Source organism: Hippopotamus amphibius, chromosome 16 (assembly GCF_030028045.1).
Source record: "Hippopotamus amphibius kiboko isolate mHipAmp2 chromosome 16, mHipAmp2.hap2, whole genome shotgun sequence".
Lineage (NCBI taxonomy): Eukaryota > Metazoa > Chordata > Mammalia > Artiodactyla > Hippopotamidae > Hippopotamus > Hippopotamus amphibius.
Genome location: NC_080201.1, coordinates 26,616,294 through 26,633,879, shown reverse-complemented (window position 1 = coordinate 26,633,879; position 17,586 = coordinate 26,616,294). Strand labels below are relative to the sequence as shown.

Sequence of the window (17,586 nt, the reverse complement as noted above, 5' to 3'; positions counted from 1 at the left end):
CTGCACGCAGCAATGAAGACCCAATGCAGGCCAAAATAAAATAAAAAAACAAAACAAAACAGGTAACTAATGAGAACCTACTGTATAGCACAGGAAACTCTACTCAATGCTCTGTAGTGACCTTAATGGGAAAGAAATCTAAAAAAGAGTGGATATATGTATACGTGTAACTGATTTACTTTGCTACACAGCAGAAAGTAACAACGTTGTAAAGCAACTATGCTCCAATAAAAATTAAAAAAATTAAAAAAAAGAAAGAAAGAAGAAAGAAATGTCAGGACTTCCTTGGTGATCCAGTTGTAAGACTGTGCTCCCAATGCAGGGGGCCCGGTTTCAATCCCTGGTCAGGGAACTAGATCCCGCATGCCACAACTAAAGATCCCACATGCCACAACTAATACCTGGTGCAGCCAAAAAAAAAAAGTCAGTTATGGGGTGAGGGGAATACATTGGAAGATTGGGATTGACATATACACACTACTATATGTAAAACATAAAACTAATAAGGACCTACTGTATAGCACAGGGAACTCTACTCAATACTCTGTAATGGCCTATATGGGAAAAGACTCTAAAAAAGAGTGGATTTATGCATATGTATAACAGATTCACTTTGTTATACACCTGAAATTAATACAACATTGTATATCAACTATACTCCAATAAAAAAAATTTTTTAAGTCAATTATTAAGACAAATAGTCATATCTTACCTGCCCATGCCACGCATAGTGCAAAATTATAGCTGAGTTAGGGTGGTTTCCAAGGAAAATTGGCATCAGAGTGGAGATGAGTTCGTGGCGCAAGGTGTGCCAGGAGGTGTTGATTTGTAGTAAGGCCAATACCAGCATGTCTGGACAGTGTTTGATAGGGAAGCTGAAAAGTTGTTTGACTTGCTCATATTGCCCTACCTCTGCAAGCCTCAGCAGAGATTCAATCAAATCCAAGCTCTTCCTAACAAAAACGGAAGCAAGATACTCTTATCAATGAAAATCTAAGTACGCAAAGTTCATTTTCCAAATAAGTGATACCAGCTATTGAGATAAAACCAAGTTGTTGTCATCTTTTAAAATTTGAAAAATATTTAAATTGGTGCTGTTCATCTCAAATATATAATGCTGGTATGCTTTCAAACTAATTTCAAAGGCAGTCCAAATTAAGAGAACACGTGATGGAGAGCAGACAGACTGACTATTTGCATAACCATGGACTCCTTATCAAAGGGTTACCATCAAAAACTTTTGTGATTAGAGTGAAAAATAAAAACAAGTAATATCAGAGTTCAGAAACAGTAAAAAATCCAATACAAACACAGACATAATTTATACACAAGAAAAATTCTACATAAAAATACAGCCTGACACAGCACTATAAATCAACTACACTTCAATTTTAAAAAGCCAAAAAAAAGCCCAAACACTTACTTTGGTAACACAAAGTTTTAAAACTTCGGTGCACAACACCCCCCATGAATTATTCTTGCCCCAAGAAGCTAAATGTGATTGACTTCAATCAAGCCTCAAGGTTAGGAAACTATGGGGATAGAGATCAAATTAAATGCCATGAAGAAACAGATATTCATATCATAGAGTAGAATACAGGATAACTGAGCTTATTTCTCCATTAAATCAATGGTCAAGAATTATATTAAAAAAAAAAAAGAAGAAGGAAAAGGAAGACTTACAGAATAAAAGGAACTAGGTGGACCTTGTTTGGACTCTCAATGATATAAACTATTAAGAAGCATTTTTGAGACAATTAGGGAAACCTGAATATACAGCTATATTAAGGAACTGTTAAAGGTACACATCTGTTTTATAAAATGGAAAGAGGCTTTTATCTGTTAAAATAAAATAAAATGAAGAAATACTGCCGTACAACAGAAAGAAGAAAAAAAAAAAAAAGACTGCAGATCCAATGTTGGCTAGCACCTGGGGAAAGGACACACTTTAGGACAAATCACTGCTGGGGTCAATCTTTCAGAACAGGGATCAGCAAAATACATTCACAAGCCAAATCTTACCGGCTGCCTATCTTTATAAATACTGTTTTGCTGGAACAAAGCCACACCCATATTTATACTGTGCTACAATTAAAGAGTTAAGTAGTTGCCACAGAGACCACCTGGCCTCCAATACCAGATGTCAAACCCTTTACAGGAAAAATTTACCATTCTTTGTTTTATAAGATGTGACAATACCTAAAGGGCTTTATACTGCCCTAAAACTAACACCCAAAGCATGCCCCCCTCCCCCACCAAAGCACTCCTACCACCAAAAAAAGGACAATCTGTTCATGTTGGAAAAGTGTCCCAGGGGAGTATGGTTGGAAAAAATGGAAGAAACATTATAAAGTAGATGTCTTTGGAGACCAGTCCAGTTCATGTCCCCTTCCTACAGCCGTGAGCGTTTATAACAGTGATGGAAATATTTTTACCACCCTTATCTCACATCCCAAGAGGGGAGTGACCTGAGTTCCAGGAGAAACTGGCTAAGCCAGTCAGATTCACTCTCAGAAATTTTGAATTGTAACTCAGAGAAAATACATAATTTAAAGTTTCAAATTTCATGGGTTGCCCATTCTGAGCCACTTAGAAAAGAAAGCAAGCAAGCAAATCTACAGAGAGAAGAAAAGGATGTATTTAACACTAAGAGAGAAGTTTCAAGCCTTCTTCTAACATTTGATAGTTACAGAAAACATACAATGGCAGACATTACAAGAGGAAAGATAATATCTAGTGATAAGGGGACGAAATACAGATTTTCATCCAACAACACACTACTATAAAAATTTAGGATAAGTAGGTTTACTAAAAATGCTGTTTCATTTAAACCTTTTAACTACACAGTGGGCTCACTATTAATCTTACATTTCAAAAGAGCAGAAGTGACCCTTTCAAGAAAAGCTAGATGAGTGTTTACCATGTGGCAATTTCTCGATTGTCATCCTCTGGCGGTGCTTTCAGAATATCAGTGGCAACAGTATGACAGGGATAGTCAGCAAAACAGAAGATCTCTGGATTTATAAGGGAATGCTGGATGAAGGAGAGCTGGAACAAGAGAAAAAAGTCCTTACTACCATAAATGACTGTGGATGTTTTAAAAATTTAAAACATTTCACTAGGCTAATCTCAGTCTTAGGGCTATCAGAACGAAATTTCCCTTTAAAATCTTAATTATTTGATCTTTCAAAACCACAGACGATTCAGACAAATGAAAAGTGCATGATGAGGTGGCCTTGGAGACAAATATCATTAAATTATTGGGGAAACAGTTTGACTGCTACCCTTCAGCCGAGTTTGACTGGTACTAAACTCTACTAATGTTCCTTCAAAATTTATGAGAGTCTCAGCTTTCCTGAGCAATGCAAAACAGATTCTACTTTAAAATAATATTTTAATCAATGGACAGACAGCACTACATAAGCCATTATTTTGTGACTCTTCTATAGCTAAACAGCACTTACCTGGCCTTCTGCATGTTTCCAAGGTCTGTATATGAGGTCTACAGGGAACACTTCCATACCCAGACCCCTCTGAATGCCATACACTACATTATGAAGTCCTTTACTGTCACGGATTTGAAATCCAGGATGATCCAGTTCGTAAGTTACTTCCTTGAAATTCAAACTCGGGTTCTGAAAAAGAAAAGCAATTCAAATTTGGATGAACAAAAGTGTACATATTTTGATTGCTTTATCCAAAATGCCATATTAAATCGGAGGTTCAATCAAGATGGTCTAATTATGGACTCAAAATCATCTAAATCTTTCTGGCATTTCCAAAGAGACTTAGAAAGGTAAATTCTTAATATTCAAAATCAACTGGCTCTACTAGCAAGTTACTCCAACCTTTCAGTTCACAAGATACTTCTGAGTACATGAGTACGTAAAGGGGAACCCTCTCTTCCCCTACTTTAGTCCAATTATAACTCCCATCACAATATGGCAAACAAATAACGCTTCACTCAGTGCCTCATCTTTAAAGTAAGATTCCACTACCTTGGAACAAAGTGGCAAAGATAAATCAATTATCCTAAATATCAATCTTAATTAACTAAAGATCTCCCCTAAAAGCATCCCAATGTATGTATGCATCAGGAAAAGTGGTCTAGATTCTTTATGTCAAAATGACTAAAAATTCCATTCAAAAATGTTTTATGGGGGGACGTCCCTGGTGGTGCAGTGGTTAAGAATCCACCTGCCAGACTATACTACAAAGCTACAATAATCAAGACAATATGGTATTGGCACAAAAACAGAAATATAGATCAATGGAACAGGATAGAAAGCCCAGAGATAAGCTATGGTCAACTAATCTATGACAAAGGAGGCACGGATATACAATGGAGAAAAGGCAGCCCCTTCAATAAGTGGTGCTAGGAAAACTGGACAGCAACATGTAAAAAAATGAAATTAGAACACTCCCTAACACCATACACAAAAATAAACTCAAAATGGATTAAAGACCTAAATGTAAGGCCAGACACTATACAACCCCTAGAGGAAAACAGAGGAAGAACATTCTTCGACATAAATCACAGCAAGATCTTTTTTGATCCACCCCCTAGAGTAATGGCAATAAAAACAAAAATAAATAAGTGGGACCTAATGAACTTCAAAGTTTCTGCACAGCAAAGGAAACTATAAGCATGACGAAAAGACAACCCTCAGAAAGGGAGAAAATATTTGCAAACGAATCAACAGACAAAGGATTAATCTCCAAAATATATAAACAGTTCATCCAGCTCAATTAAAAAAAAAAAATTAAAAAAAAAAAAAAAACAAAAAAAAAACCCAATCAAAAAATGGGCAGAAGACCTAAATAGACATTTCTCGAAAGAAGACATACAGATGGCCAAGAGGCACATGAAAAGCTGCTCAACATCACTAATTATTAGAGAAATGCAAATCAAAACTACAATGAGGTATCACCTTACACCAGTTAGAATGGGCATCATCAGAAACTCTACAAACAGTAAATGCTGGAGAGGGTGTGGAGAAAAGGGAACGCTCTTGCACTGCTGGTGGGAATGTAAATTGGTACTGCCACTATGGAGAACAGTATGGAGGTTCCTTGCAAAACTAAACACAGAGTTACCATATGACCCAGTGATCTCACTACTGGCCATATACCCAGAGAAAACAATAATTCAAAAAGACACATGCACCCCAATGTTCACTGCAGCACTACTTACAATAGCCAGAACATGGAAGCAACCTAAATGCCCATCAATAGATGAAGAAGATGTGGTACATATATACAATGGAATATTACTCAGCTGTAAAAAGCAATGAAACTGGGACATTTGTAGAGACATACTGTCATACAGAGTGAAGTGAGTCAGGAAGAGAAAAACAAATATCGTATATTAACACATATATGCGGAATATAGAAAAATGGTACAAATCAATGGGTCTACAAGGCAGAAATAGAGACACAGATATAGAGAACAAACATATGGACACCAAGTGGGGAAAGTGGGGAGGGTGGGAGGGGAATGAACTGGGAGATTGGGATTGCCATATATACATTACTATTGAGAAAAAAATACCAAACTGTACACTTTCAATATATGCAGTTTATTGTGTCAACTGTATCTCAATAAAAGCTCTTAAAGAAAAAAAGAAAGAAAAGAAAGAATCCACTTGCCAATGCAGGGGACATGGGTTCGATCCGTGGTCTGGGAAGATCCCACGTGCTGAGGAGCAACTAAGCCCATGCACCACAACTACTGAGCCCATGTTCCACAACTACTGAAGTCCATGCACCTAAAGCCCATACTCTGAAACAAGAAGCCACCACAATGAGAAGCCTGCACATCACAACAAAGAGCAGCCCCTGCTTGCCACAACTAGAGAAAACCCGTGTGCAGCAACGAAGACCCAACGCAGCCAAAAATCAATCAATAAATAATAAATATTTATTATCTTTTCTTTAAAAAGAAAAATGTTTTATGGGGACTTTCCTGGTGGCACAGTGGTTAAGAATCTGCCTGCCAGTGCAGGGGACACACGTTTAAGCCCTGGTCTGGGAAAAGCCCACATGCTGCGGAGCAACTAAGCCCGTGCACCACAACTACTGAGCCTGCGCTCTAGAGCCCGCGTGCCACAACTGCTAAAGCCTGTACACCTAAATCCTGTGCTCCGAAACAAGAGAAGCCTCGCACTAAGAAGCCCATGCACCGCAGTGAAGAGCAGCCCCCACTCACCACAACTACAGAGAGCCCACACGTAGCAACGAAAACCCTATGCAGCCAAAAATAAAAAACAAAAATACAAAAAAAATTTTTTAATGTTTTATGAAAAGGTATTCATAAAAACAGTATGAGATTCTTTAAAGAAACATAAAGCAAAGGAAACAAGTTTATAGAAGATAATTTACCAAACACTCTGCACGAAGCAATAAGAATATTTTGTGCTTGGGACTTCCCTGACGGTCCAGCAGTTAAGACTCTCCATGGTGCAGTGGTTAGGAATCTGCCTGCTGATGCACGGCACACGGGTTCGATCCCTGCTCCAGGAAGATCCCACATGCCGAGGAGCAACTAAGCCCGTGTGCTACAACTATTGAGCCCGTGTGCCACAACTACTGAAGCTGATGCACCTAGAGCCCGTGCTCCGCAACAAGAGAAGCCATGGCAATGAGTAGCCCCCGCTCACCGCAACTAGAGAAAGCCCGTGTGCAGCAACGAAGACCCAACACAGCCAATAAATAAATGAATAAATAAATAAAAGAAAAAAAAATTAGTATCTAATAAGTTAGGCAATGAACTAGATAACTTCACAAAAGTTTTATTAAAAAAAAAAAGACTCCATGCTCCCAATGACAAGGGCACAGGTTCGATCCCTGGGGAACTAACATCTCGCATGCCGCAGCCAAAAAGAAAAGGGAAAGAAAGAAGAAGATGGATGATGATTATGTGCTTGAAAGAAGAAAAGGCTGTGCACACTTCATAATTAAATCTCCAACCAAAGCATTATGTCCAGTTTAGTTCTGCTCTAAGGTGACGCCTTTCAACCCATGAAGACTTTAATGCTTGCTTCTGCACATGGTACAAAGAATAAACCTCTATTGAAGTATTCACTCTAAGGCAACAACAGCATTCAGAGGTAACATTTTTTTCTAAAATTTGTTTCAAGGACTGACTATGACAGAACACAACCATAAATATCCTGTTAAACAGCATTATCCTAGAGAGAGTTAAGTTTGGTAAGTCCACAGGCGTGCCCCTATGGTTTCCTCCTCCCATCCTTAAAAGTAAATGAGAAAAACAAATTATTAACCCAGTGTGTACCTGAAATTGTCCTCTGCTCCCTGTCTACAAAAAATGTACAGAAATGTACTCAAATAGATAAGAGAAAGGAAGAAGAGGCTACTAATTCAACTATTCAAATCCACAGTGAAGGCATTCAATTTACAACCTTTGTACTCTCTGAAATCAAAACAATACAGGTTCAAATAACATGGAATACTGTCCTTGTCTGCAATTTAAAAAAAAAAAAAAAAAAGAGGACTTCCTAGGTGGTGCAGTGGTAAAGAATCCACCTGCCAATGCAGGGGACACAGGTTCGAGCCCTGCCCTGGGAAGATTCCACATGCCATGGAGCAACTAAGCCCATGTGCCACAACTATAAAAAAAAAAGAAAAAAAGAAAAAGAAAAAGTTTTTCAATAGGGCAATAAAGTACAAAGATGAAACCGAGGGAAAAGCATGTTTTCATTTTTGCAAGGCGACCACAGGTTAAAAACAAATTAGTAAGTGGTTATCCATAAGTGATAACACTGGTTTTATTTTGCTTTTCTTTCTTTTCACTTTCTAAGTTTTCTACCATGATCATGTGTTATTTTCCCCCCTCTATTACTAAAGAATATGTCTGAACACCATAAATCCATCTACTATTAAAAAAAAAAATGATGTTAGTATTAAGATCATACAGAGAATAGTATGATTCCCTGTTACTCAATTTTACCTATAAGTTACAAATGTAGAAAACATGGATGAGAAATAGGATAGACAAATGACCTGATATCTTACCAAGAATGCTATGTAAGTATGTATTCATAGTCTCTAGTGTTATATTTTGTTCCCTGACATTTTATGAACAAGACTGAAAACATAACATCTTGATCTTGACTCTACTGTTCTTGCACTGACTAAATTTCATCACTCCCTTTTAATAACTAGAAATTTCACCTTTTCATGTCTTATTTAACAGTTCAACATTTTAGGGGAGGTACTTTGTTTACCTGGGGGCCAATTATTTAGTTTGTGTATATCCCAGAAGTGGAAGTAGTAAGATAAAGTATGGATTTTTATTATCCCTATCCACCATAGACAAGGTTGGCAAGGTTTTTGTTGCACCTTCCAGAAAACATTCAGAAGACTTCCTTTCTCCTAACTCCTCATCCAATCATTACTTTGCAACAAATTCAACCCTCCCAAAAAGCCACACACTAACAACCTACCAAATAACTTCAGCAGTGCTACTCAGAATTGCACAGCAACAATTCATTATGAACAAAGAGTTTGATTGCATACGATTTCCAGCACATAATTATCTCAGACACTTCTTTACTTTCAAGCCAATGAGTTCAGAAATTACAAAACACTGCAGCTCTCATTCAACTAGGCACTTTATTCATTAAAATTTTCCTTCTTTGGACTACACCATACTAACACCATAAATGTATAACTCACCAGTTCTTTGAGAACATCAATCAAAACTTCTACATTCCATGTGTGCGCCTGTGCTCCATCACTTTTATCTTTTCCATCACTCCAGATTCCACTGCCAGGAGCAGAGATACTCTGCAGAAGTAAAATAAAATCTGGATTAAACAAAGCCAACCACTTAATGTGTTCAGCTCCGGTTGCTAGAACAATCATACTGTAATTTAATAAATAAACAGGGCAGGACATTAATTCACGTTGTAAAATAGTTGATTTCCACACTTACCTGTAAAGGAATTCCGTCTGTTAATCCTGAATGAGTTCGAGCCATCATTCCCAAAACCCTTGCAACCTGGGCAGCCGTGACCTCCCGAACACCAAACTGCATGATTATATTGCGACATTCTTCAATACTGAAACAGAAATTTAACTTCAGAAAAGTGGTACCCTCAATACCACAGTTAAGAAATGCTCATATAAAATAAGCTTTTGAGACTTCTCTGGTGATCCAGTGGTTAAGAATCTGCCTTCCAATGCAGGGGACGTGGGTTCGATCCCTGGTCAGAGAACTAAGATCTCACATGCCGCAGGGCAACTAAGTAAGCCCACATGCTCTAGAGCCCGCACGCCATAACTAGAGAGCCTGGACACCACAACTACTGAGCCCATGTGCTGCAACAAAAGATCCTGCATGCCGCAACTAAGACTCAACATACCCAAATAAATAAATAAATTTTTAAAAAATGAGCTCTTGAGTGAAGTGGCTAGAGTTTTACTAACATAGAGAGTAATAAGTTTCATTTCTTGTTACTTTCACATAGCTAGAAATGTAAAAACCACCTACTTAAGAAAACAAAAAAAGTTTGAAATGATGGAAGAAGGAAATATGAGTTAAGAGTAATATCTTTCACAAAGAAACAAAATCATCCTCCTCAATCTTCAGTATAAATTAAGTTATTCTTTAAAATACGGCTACTCAAGGGTTATTCTGATACGTACAAAGCCTTGAAAATGTATGTCACCTTTTTCACTTTGCATCAACAAAAGTTTTATGCCAGGCACATACACACACAAGAAACACACCTTCAAACATAAGTGGAAATGTAGTTTGTGTGAGTTTTAAAAACATTAAATGTTACACTTAAAGTCAAAGCAAAAGCACATTAATGCCTTTAATAACACAGTCTTAGAAAAATATTAACAATCCACTATATCACAGTCCTAAGTACTACCATTAGGGTGATACAATTTCCTTTGATGCCCCTGGCCAGTGAGGAAAATATGTGAGGCAGAGTACGGAAAGGACAGAAAAGGAAGACTGTAGAAAATCAAGGCACAGTGAGGAAATTGAGGCTGGGGGCAGGGAGGAGCAAATTAGACACGTCAGATGGGAAATGATGCAATTCCATAAACACTTGCCTCAACACCCTCTCTCTCTCAAAAGCTAAAAATGCCTACGGTGGGAACTAGGCTAGGAATCTCCGATCCTTAAATTTGACAAACTAGGAGGGGATGGAGAGAGAGAAATTTAGCCACCAGAACATTTATAATTGCCACCAAAACTAATATCTGGAAGATGAAATTTAGAGGCAAAATTCTTGAAAGGCAAAGATAAATACATTAAGGAATCTTTAGAAACTTGCTTTAAAGAATTACATTGTGCTTGTCACAAGAGTAATCAGAAGTTTAAAATGTCTCACTACCAACCTTGCACAAAAGCCATAGCCCACTTCTTGCATGAAATCAGCCAAAGAGCTCTCCATCATGGTTTTAGCTACCCCTCCGGAATCAGGCAGGATTCTGTCCATTAGAATGTCCCGTTTTTCAGGGTATAAAAGTGGTGCAAGCACCACAGGACAGCGTTCCTGGGGAAAATCTGAAGAAGAAAAAAGATAATTATAACTGCTGTATTGATTAAAAACTATCCTCTTTTACTCTTTAAAAGCCTCTCAAACCTGCGCTTTCACAAGTTCATATTCAAAGCAAAGTTTATTCAGTTTTTCCAATCCAGTTAGCCTAGCCCAACTTATGACTTCAACACCAATTCTAAAATTTGAATGTTCTAATGTCACAAAAAATGGTCATGAGTATATTTTTTTTATATTAGGATCCCACTATCTACTGACCAATTCACACCCTAAATATTATTTTAAAATTTCACAATAGGGCTAACTATCAACTCCCACGCAAGGAAGGCATCAGAGACAACTGGTACATCAGTGTCTCCTTATTTCACTGACAAGTGAAAAACTTCCTATTACTGAGAAAGTTAATGCAATTTAAACTATATAAATCTTAAGAAGTAAACAATAATAATAGTGAAAATGGATAGTGGTTAGTCCACTATCAAAGATTTCTTTTAAAAACTATCTCTAAAAGGATCAGAGGGGAGCTTCCTTGGTAGCACAGTGGTTAAGAAACCACCTGCCAATGCAGGGGAGACGGGTTCAAACCCTGGTCTGGGAAGACTGCACATGCCGCAGAGCAACTAAGACCATGTGCCACAACTACCGAAGCCCACGCGCCTAGAGCCCATGTGCCACAACAAGAAAAGCCACCACACAGCAACAAAGAGAAGCCCCCGCTCTTCACAGCTACAGAAAGCCTGAGCATAGCAACAACACAGGCAATAAATAAAAATAGATGAATAAATAAATTTTAAAAAATAAAAGCATCAGAGGAAGGGGGATGGCAACAGAACCAGGAGTTATACTAGCATAACAATGCCAACAGCCAAAGAGGTAAAGTGGGTATATCCAAAGTGATCAACATTTCAAACCAAAAAGAGCATGTCACAATACCGTAATCTCTGTCTCCCTAAAAGTGAAAAATGTGACCACGTGGAAATATACCAAGTCTGAACTGAGACTGTACTTAGATAACAAGATTGTTGCTGAAGTGCTCTTCATTTTATACCTTTTCTATAATGAGGCTCACTTTCATATTTTAAATTATAAAAGACTCTCTTACTTGAAAGATTACCAAGTTAACAGAAAGGTAAACCACTGTCTTCACACTTGTATTCTAAAATCCTTTTGTCACACAGTCCACCCAAAGAAATCATCTTTTGTATCATCTTTTGTAGGCTACAGACACTCCTTTTTACCTCTGCGCAGCGTCTTTAGAAAAGCGTCTATCTGTTCCTGTCCAACTCCAAAGGCTCCCTTCTGCCCAAAGAGGAGATGGGAGAGGAGGAGGTGTAGGACCTCTATTGCTATATCTTGGAAGCCACCTTCTTGATTTCCACTGACGTCTGCGTCAATGTAAGAACGCAGAAGATCTGGAAGCTTCTGTTTGATAAACTGGGCAGCTAGAAGGTAAACAAAAAACCACAAGTTATTTTTGTACCACAACTGGTAAGAAGTCACATACCATCAAAATATAGAAGATCATCATTCTCATTCACTAGCTCACCTTTCACCCTCTAATGTCTTCACAGCTCTAGCTGGTAGGCATAAAAATAAAAGACCAATTGCCAGGGGCTTGGTGGGGAGTTGGGGAATGGAAAATTTTTAGATGGGTATAGAGTTTCAGTTTTGCAAGACAAAGAAGTTTCAGACATCCATTACATAACAGTGTGAATAAAGTTAACACTACTGGATTATACACCTGAAAATGGTTATGAAGGTAAATTTTATGTGTTTTTACCATACATACATATACCTACATACATAAAAGAGACCAAAAGAAAATAATCTTACTCTCTAAACTATGGAGGCTCAAGACTCAGAAATCCATGGATGTTAAATGACTCTAACTTCACTATAAGATCTTTAGAACTTACCAAAACCTCTGAGATCTGAGCTGGAAGAATTCAAGAGGGCAAGGCCAAAAATTACCTGAAAGAAGAAGGGTTAGATTGACCAAAGAGTAAAACAATTGTTTTATTTCTAATTTTGCCTACATCTCTTTCTTAAATCTCTTTCCTTACCTCTTGTACTTTGCTTAACTTGAGAACTTTACTCAGCTGGGCAAATAAGTGGGGTGCAGGCTTTAAACTCTGAAACAAACCAAACTTTATTTTAAAATAAGAACATACAATTTCCAAAAAGTTTATAAAACCATCTTTCACCCAATTATGGTACTACATAGGAGTGACAATTCTGAGGTGCTGCTGGCAACTGCTGTGGAATTGTATTCTGACAAGCTTAAGCTTGCACATGATATGGTTTTATTAAGATTCTAATTATTATCAAACTACCTTGACTTTTAGCTACAACCCCCCCCCCCCGCAAGAAAGTATTTGAAATGTTTTAATTAAAATATGGTATTATGAGATCAAGGATTAAGGCCTTTTTAGAAAACCTAATAAGAGATCACATTGTTAGCACTACTAAAGATAAAAGGAATACCAACCTTCTGATAGTGCAATGGATTATCAATGGCATAGGACAGCGTGGAGATAAAGTTTGGCTTTGTAATCAGTGACGCACACTCCTGAATCAGAAACTGAGTCTTTAAAAATAAAAAACAAATTTTCATTAGCACTAAATCTTCCTGCACAAAGAGAAGCAGCATTGCTCAGAACATTAAAGGGTAACCTGATATTGTATACTGTTTCTACATTATCAAAATCTGCTCTTTAAAATTCCCATTGAAACTACCAAAGTCTATCAGCAACCAAAACCTCTACAAAAGTCCACTGACAAGATAACTAATAAGGAATAATATCACAACAAACTGTTCCCAGACTGAGAATCAAACCATAGAAACTCAACCTAGGACAAGAGATCCTCTGCTTTACTTACTTGGCAAGCAGGACTTCCCCACAGTCCTGCTTCCTTCAGGCAGGTCTGATTCCCAGCTCTCTAAGCCTGAACTAAGTAGCTGTAACAGTCTGCAGTCAAGCAGCAGAAGAGAAGGACAAGAAAAGGAAAAGTCCCGCTACCTTTTAGCTATTCAGCTAAGATTATTTCTGGATCCTATTTATATATGTTGTTTGCTACACGACCATGCCCAAAACACAATTCATGGAACAATGAGATCCTATGTAAGCCCCAAATACCTGATGAAAATCTTTGCCACTGCTTTTACCATCGCCACTGAAATCCACATGCGAAAATAGGCAGCGTAATAAATGCCTGTCTGCCTCAGGACCGTGCCGATTCACAATCTAAAAACACCAAAAATATGAGTTCGTAGTCAATACTAACAGTGATTTTCTTTTCTTAATTCATCTCTAGGACAACATCCCAAATTACATGAATTGTTCATTGTGGAACAAGAGTTCTAGGAATTATTGAGATGGAGGTACCAATATTTTATAATTAAATATTTTTTAAATGTTTCCTATAGGCAACCAGCAGGAAGGAGAGAAGAAAAACTACCAGTAATTAGCCCCATGTAACTGTGTGCTGGGATCCATCTCTACACCAAAAACACCAAACAGCACAAATGATACATTCAAGTTATTAAGTTTGTTATTTTATAACAAACTGGACTCATGAGAGAATCGTTTTTGCTATTCATTGCTGTTTTTTACTCTAAAAAGTATAACCTGACATCTAACACAACTGTGACTCTTTACAACAGCCTATAGGGCGAGGCCCAAAAGGACCTGGTCTGATACTGGCCCTGAGCTTCTTGCTTTTCCTCAGATTTACCAATGTTTGTACTTCCTATTCCCTCTAACTAGAAAACTCCAGATGTGGTTTGTTCTCTCACTTCCTTTAGGTTTCTGCTCTAAAGTCACTTCATCAGTGAGAGGTTTCCTAATTACCATCCCTAAAATATAACATGACCTGCCCCACCATCACCCCTCACCCTGCTTTACTTTTCTCCACCACCTGATAATTTGTTTTCTACATCTCACTAGACTATAAGTTGCATAAGAAAAGGGAATTTATGTAGTTGTATTCACTTCACATCTAGTCAGGAAAAGAGCTTATTAGCACAATGTATGTGGAGAGTAATTGTTTATTAAATGCCACATTAAAATTTTATAAATAGTAAATATTTAACTACCTGCTTTGGCCTAGAAATGGGACTGGGCTTCCTTCGTTTAATTTTCAACAACTCTGCCAAAAATTACTTCACATTTTATAGATGTGAAAGTGGATACTTCAAACAGACTCCATGAGCCTAAAATCCAATAGTCTATGAATTAGGAGTCTGGTATTCATAGTTCAATTCCAAAGCCTATATACTCTTCCTACTGCATCATAATTATGTCACAGCCAGCTAAGTTAACTTATTTCAGTTTCAGTTTTCCCCATCCAGAACATGTGAGAGTTAAGTGAGACCAAGATTTACACTGTCCCAAAGACATCTTAAAGTTAAAATCTATAAAATCATAGATTATTTTTCCTATCCCCTGGAACACTGAAGACATTACCTTAAAGTGTCAATTCAAATTAAGAAGAATTACCTATGCTTCAACCAACCAGACCTCTCCCTCAAAAGAACAAGAATATCTGGCTTTAACAAACATTTGTTGAGCACATGCTAGATATCATTCAAGGTACAGCAAATACAGCAGCAGAGGAGACAAATGGCTCCACAGCTCTTATGAAGTACATTTTCACAGAAGAAGGAAAGTACAGGCAAACAATTTCTGATAATATTAACTGTCATATGAAGAAAATAAAACAGGGTTATGTGATATTGATGGGATGAGGAGAAGGGCAAGGGGAGGATACCTCAGAAAGGCCATCCCTAAAAATGTAGCATATAAACTGAGACTTAAAATATTTAGGTGACAATCACAGACAGAGCTGAAGGAGGAGCATTTGAGACAGAAGGTAAACAATACATAAAGGATTTCAGTAACAGAAAAAAGGCCAGAGGGAGTCAGGGGACAAGCTCGTGGTTAATTAGCATACTGACTTAACTGGTACTGTTATACCAACCTAAAAAATAGAAAGACATTCCAATACTGTCAATGGCCAAAAAATCCAAAAATTTTTGAAATTTTTGTTTTAACTAGAATCAGCAAAATTTTATGAATATCCTTTCTTATCCTTAGTATATTTTTTTAAATAAATAAACTTATTTATTTATTGGGTGCATTGGGTCTTCGCTGCTGCCTGGGCTTTCTCTAGTTGCAGAGAGTGGGTGCTGCTCTTCATTGTGGTGCGCAGGCTTCTCTTTGCGGTGGCTTCTCTTGTTGCGGAGCACGGACTTAGTTGTCCCGTGGCATGTGGGATCCTCCCAGCCCATGGCTTGAACCTGTTTCCCCTGAACTGGCAGGCAGATTCTCATCCAGCATGCCACCAGGGAAGTCCCTCTTATTATTTATTTCTATAATACAATTTTAAAATTGCTTTTACAACTCAATCTTCACAACCCTAAGAAGTATATATATACATATAATACATGTAATATATCATATGTTGTTACAGATCAAGGTTGCAAAGACTAAAGACAAGTATCACATAATTTGCTGGATGAGTGGTAGAATCAGAAGGTGTGTTTTAGGGCTGCTAAGTGAATGAAATATTCTTCCTGTGATATCATGTTATCCTTCTCTAGGAGCAACTGTTTTCTTTTAAAACTAAAGTGGTATTTTAAAAACATGATCTTGGGTTGCAAAGATGTTGAAATAAGATTTCACTGATCCTGGACTTCCTAGGTGGTGCAGTGGGTAAGAATCTGCCTGCCAATGCAAGGGACACAGGTTCGATCCCTGTCCTAGGAAGATACCACATACCATGGAGCAACTAAGTGCCTGTGCCACAACTATTGAGCCTGCACTCTAGAGCCCGTGAGCCACAAATACTGAGCCCGTGTGCCTCAACTACTGAAGCCTATGCGCCTAGAGCCCGTGCTCGGCAACAAGAGAGGCCACCACAATGAGGAGCCCATGCACTGCAACAAAGAGCAGCCCCCACTTGCCGCAACTAGAGAAAGCCCATGTGCAGCAACAAAGACCCAACACAGCCAATAAAATAAATAAATAAATAAATAAATTTATTAAAAAAAAAGATTTCATTGATCCTATAAGATTAAGGCCTATATATTTTACCTTAAGTTCAAACCATTCCACCCACTGGGCAGAGGAGACCAGTAAAATCATTCAACCCTTTTAGTGAAGTAACTATACCTTACAATCAGATAGCAAAATCTTTGGCTATTCAAAAAATAAAGTAACTATATCAAAGGCATTCTACAATACTTTTATAATAATCTGATTTGTGGCTACAGTAACATATTCTCATCTAAGAGTCACATATTAAGAGAAACATTAACAAATAGGGCATCCATGATTGATGGTAGAGATTCAGAAAACCACGCAGAATGGTTGGGGAAATGGGGCACTACTTGGCCTAGACAACACATGAGGGAAAAATAAAGACTTAATTATGTGAAGGGTACTTACATAAAATAGTAAATCTTCAGAAAAAGAGCCCCAAACATGTTATTTTAGCTTGTCATAAAGACATTCCTAATAAGGTTGTCCACAAACAGTAGTGAGTAAATGTATGAGGTAGTCAACTAACTTCCATATTGAGAAACAACAAAAGTCCCTATCTCTATTAATACTTTAAAAATCATTCTTTGGGACTTTCCTGGTGGTACAGTGGTTAAGAATCTGCCTGCCAAGGCAGGGGACATGGGTTCGAGCCCTGATCCAGGAAGATCCTACATGCCGCAGGGCAATTAAGCCCCTGCGCCACAACTACTGAGCCTGCACTCTAGAGTCCAGAAGCCACAACTGCTGAAGCCCATGTGTGCCTAGAGCCCATGCTCAGCAACAAGAGAAGACACTGCAATGAGAAGCCTGCGCACCACAACAAAGAGTAGCCCCCACTCACTGCAACTAGAAAAAGCCCGCTTGCAGCAACAAAGACCCAACAGAACCAAAAAATAAATAAATAAATAAATTTATTTTTTAAAAAAAGGATATGGTTTTAAAAAAATCATTCTTTGGGTAGAATACTGATAAAGCAACAATTATCTGAAAAACTGTGCCTTCAA

General features: G+C 37.8%; 1 protein-coding gene across 8 annotated transcripts in view; it reads right to left on the bottom strand.

Annotated features, from left to right (window-relative positions):
* The window catches only part of CNOT1 (CCR4-NOT transcription complex subunit 1), a 106,878-nt gene that overhangs the window by 51,822 nt on the left and 37,470 nt on the right, over positions 1–17,586 (bottom strand). For all 8 annotated transcript variants that reach the window (XR_009049811.1, XR_009049810.1, XM_057713643.1 and 5 more), the window contains exons 3-13: positions 13,676–13,783; positions 13,027–13,125; positions 12,602–12,670; positions 12,455–12,509; positions 11,777–11,980; positions 10,378–10,546; positions 8,957–9,083; positions 8,698–8,808; positions 3,465–3,635; positions 2,921–3,048; positions 713–953 (exon numbers count right to left, since the gene is read on the bottom strand). Coding sequence is in view for 6 of the 8 variants with exons in the window: in XM_057713643.1 (XP_057569626.1) it covers positions 713–953; positions 2,921–3,048; positions 3,465–3,635; positions 8,698–8,808; positions 8,957–9,083; positions 10,378–10,546; positions 11,777–11,980; positions 12,455–12,509; positions 12,602–12,670; positions 13,027–13,125; positions 13,676–13,783 (1,482 nt within the window). In the remaining 2 variants the exon portion in view is untranslated. The remainder of the gene's footprint in view (positions 1–712; positions 954–2,920; positions 3,049–3,464; positions 3,636–8,697; positions 8,809–8,956; positions 9,084–10,377; positions 10,547–11,776; positions 11,981–12,454; positions 12,510–12,601; positions 12,671–13,026; positions 13,126–13,675; positions 13,784–17,586) is intronic.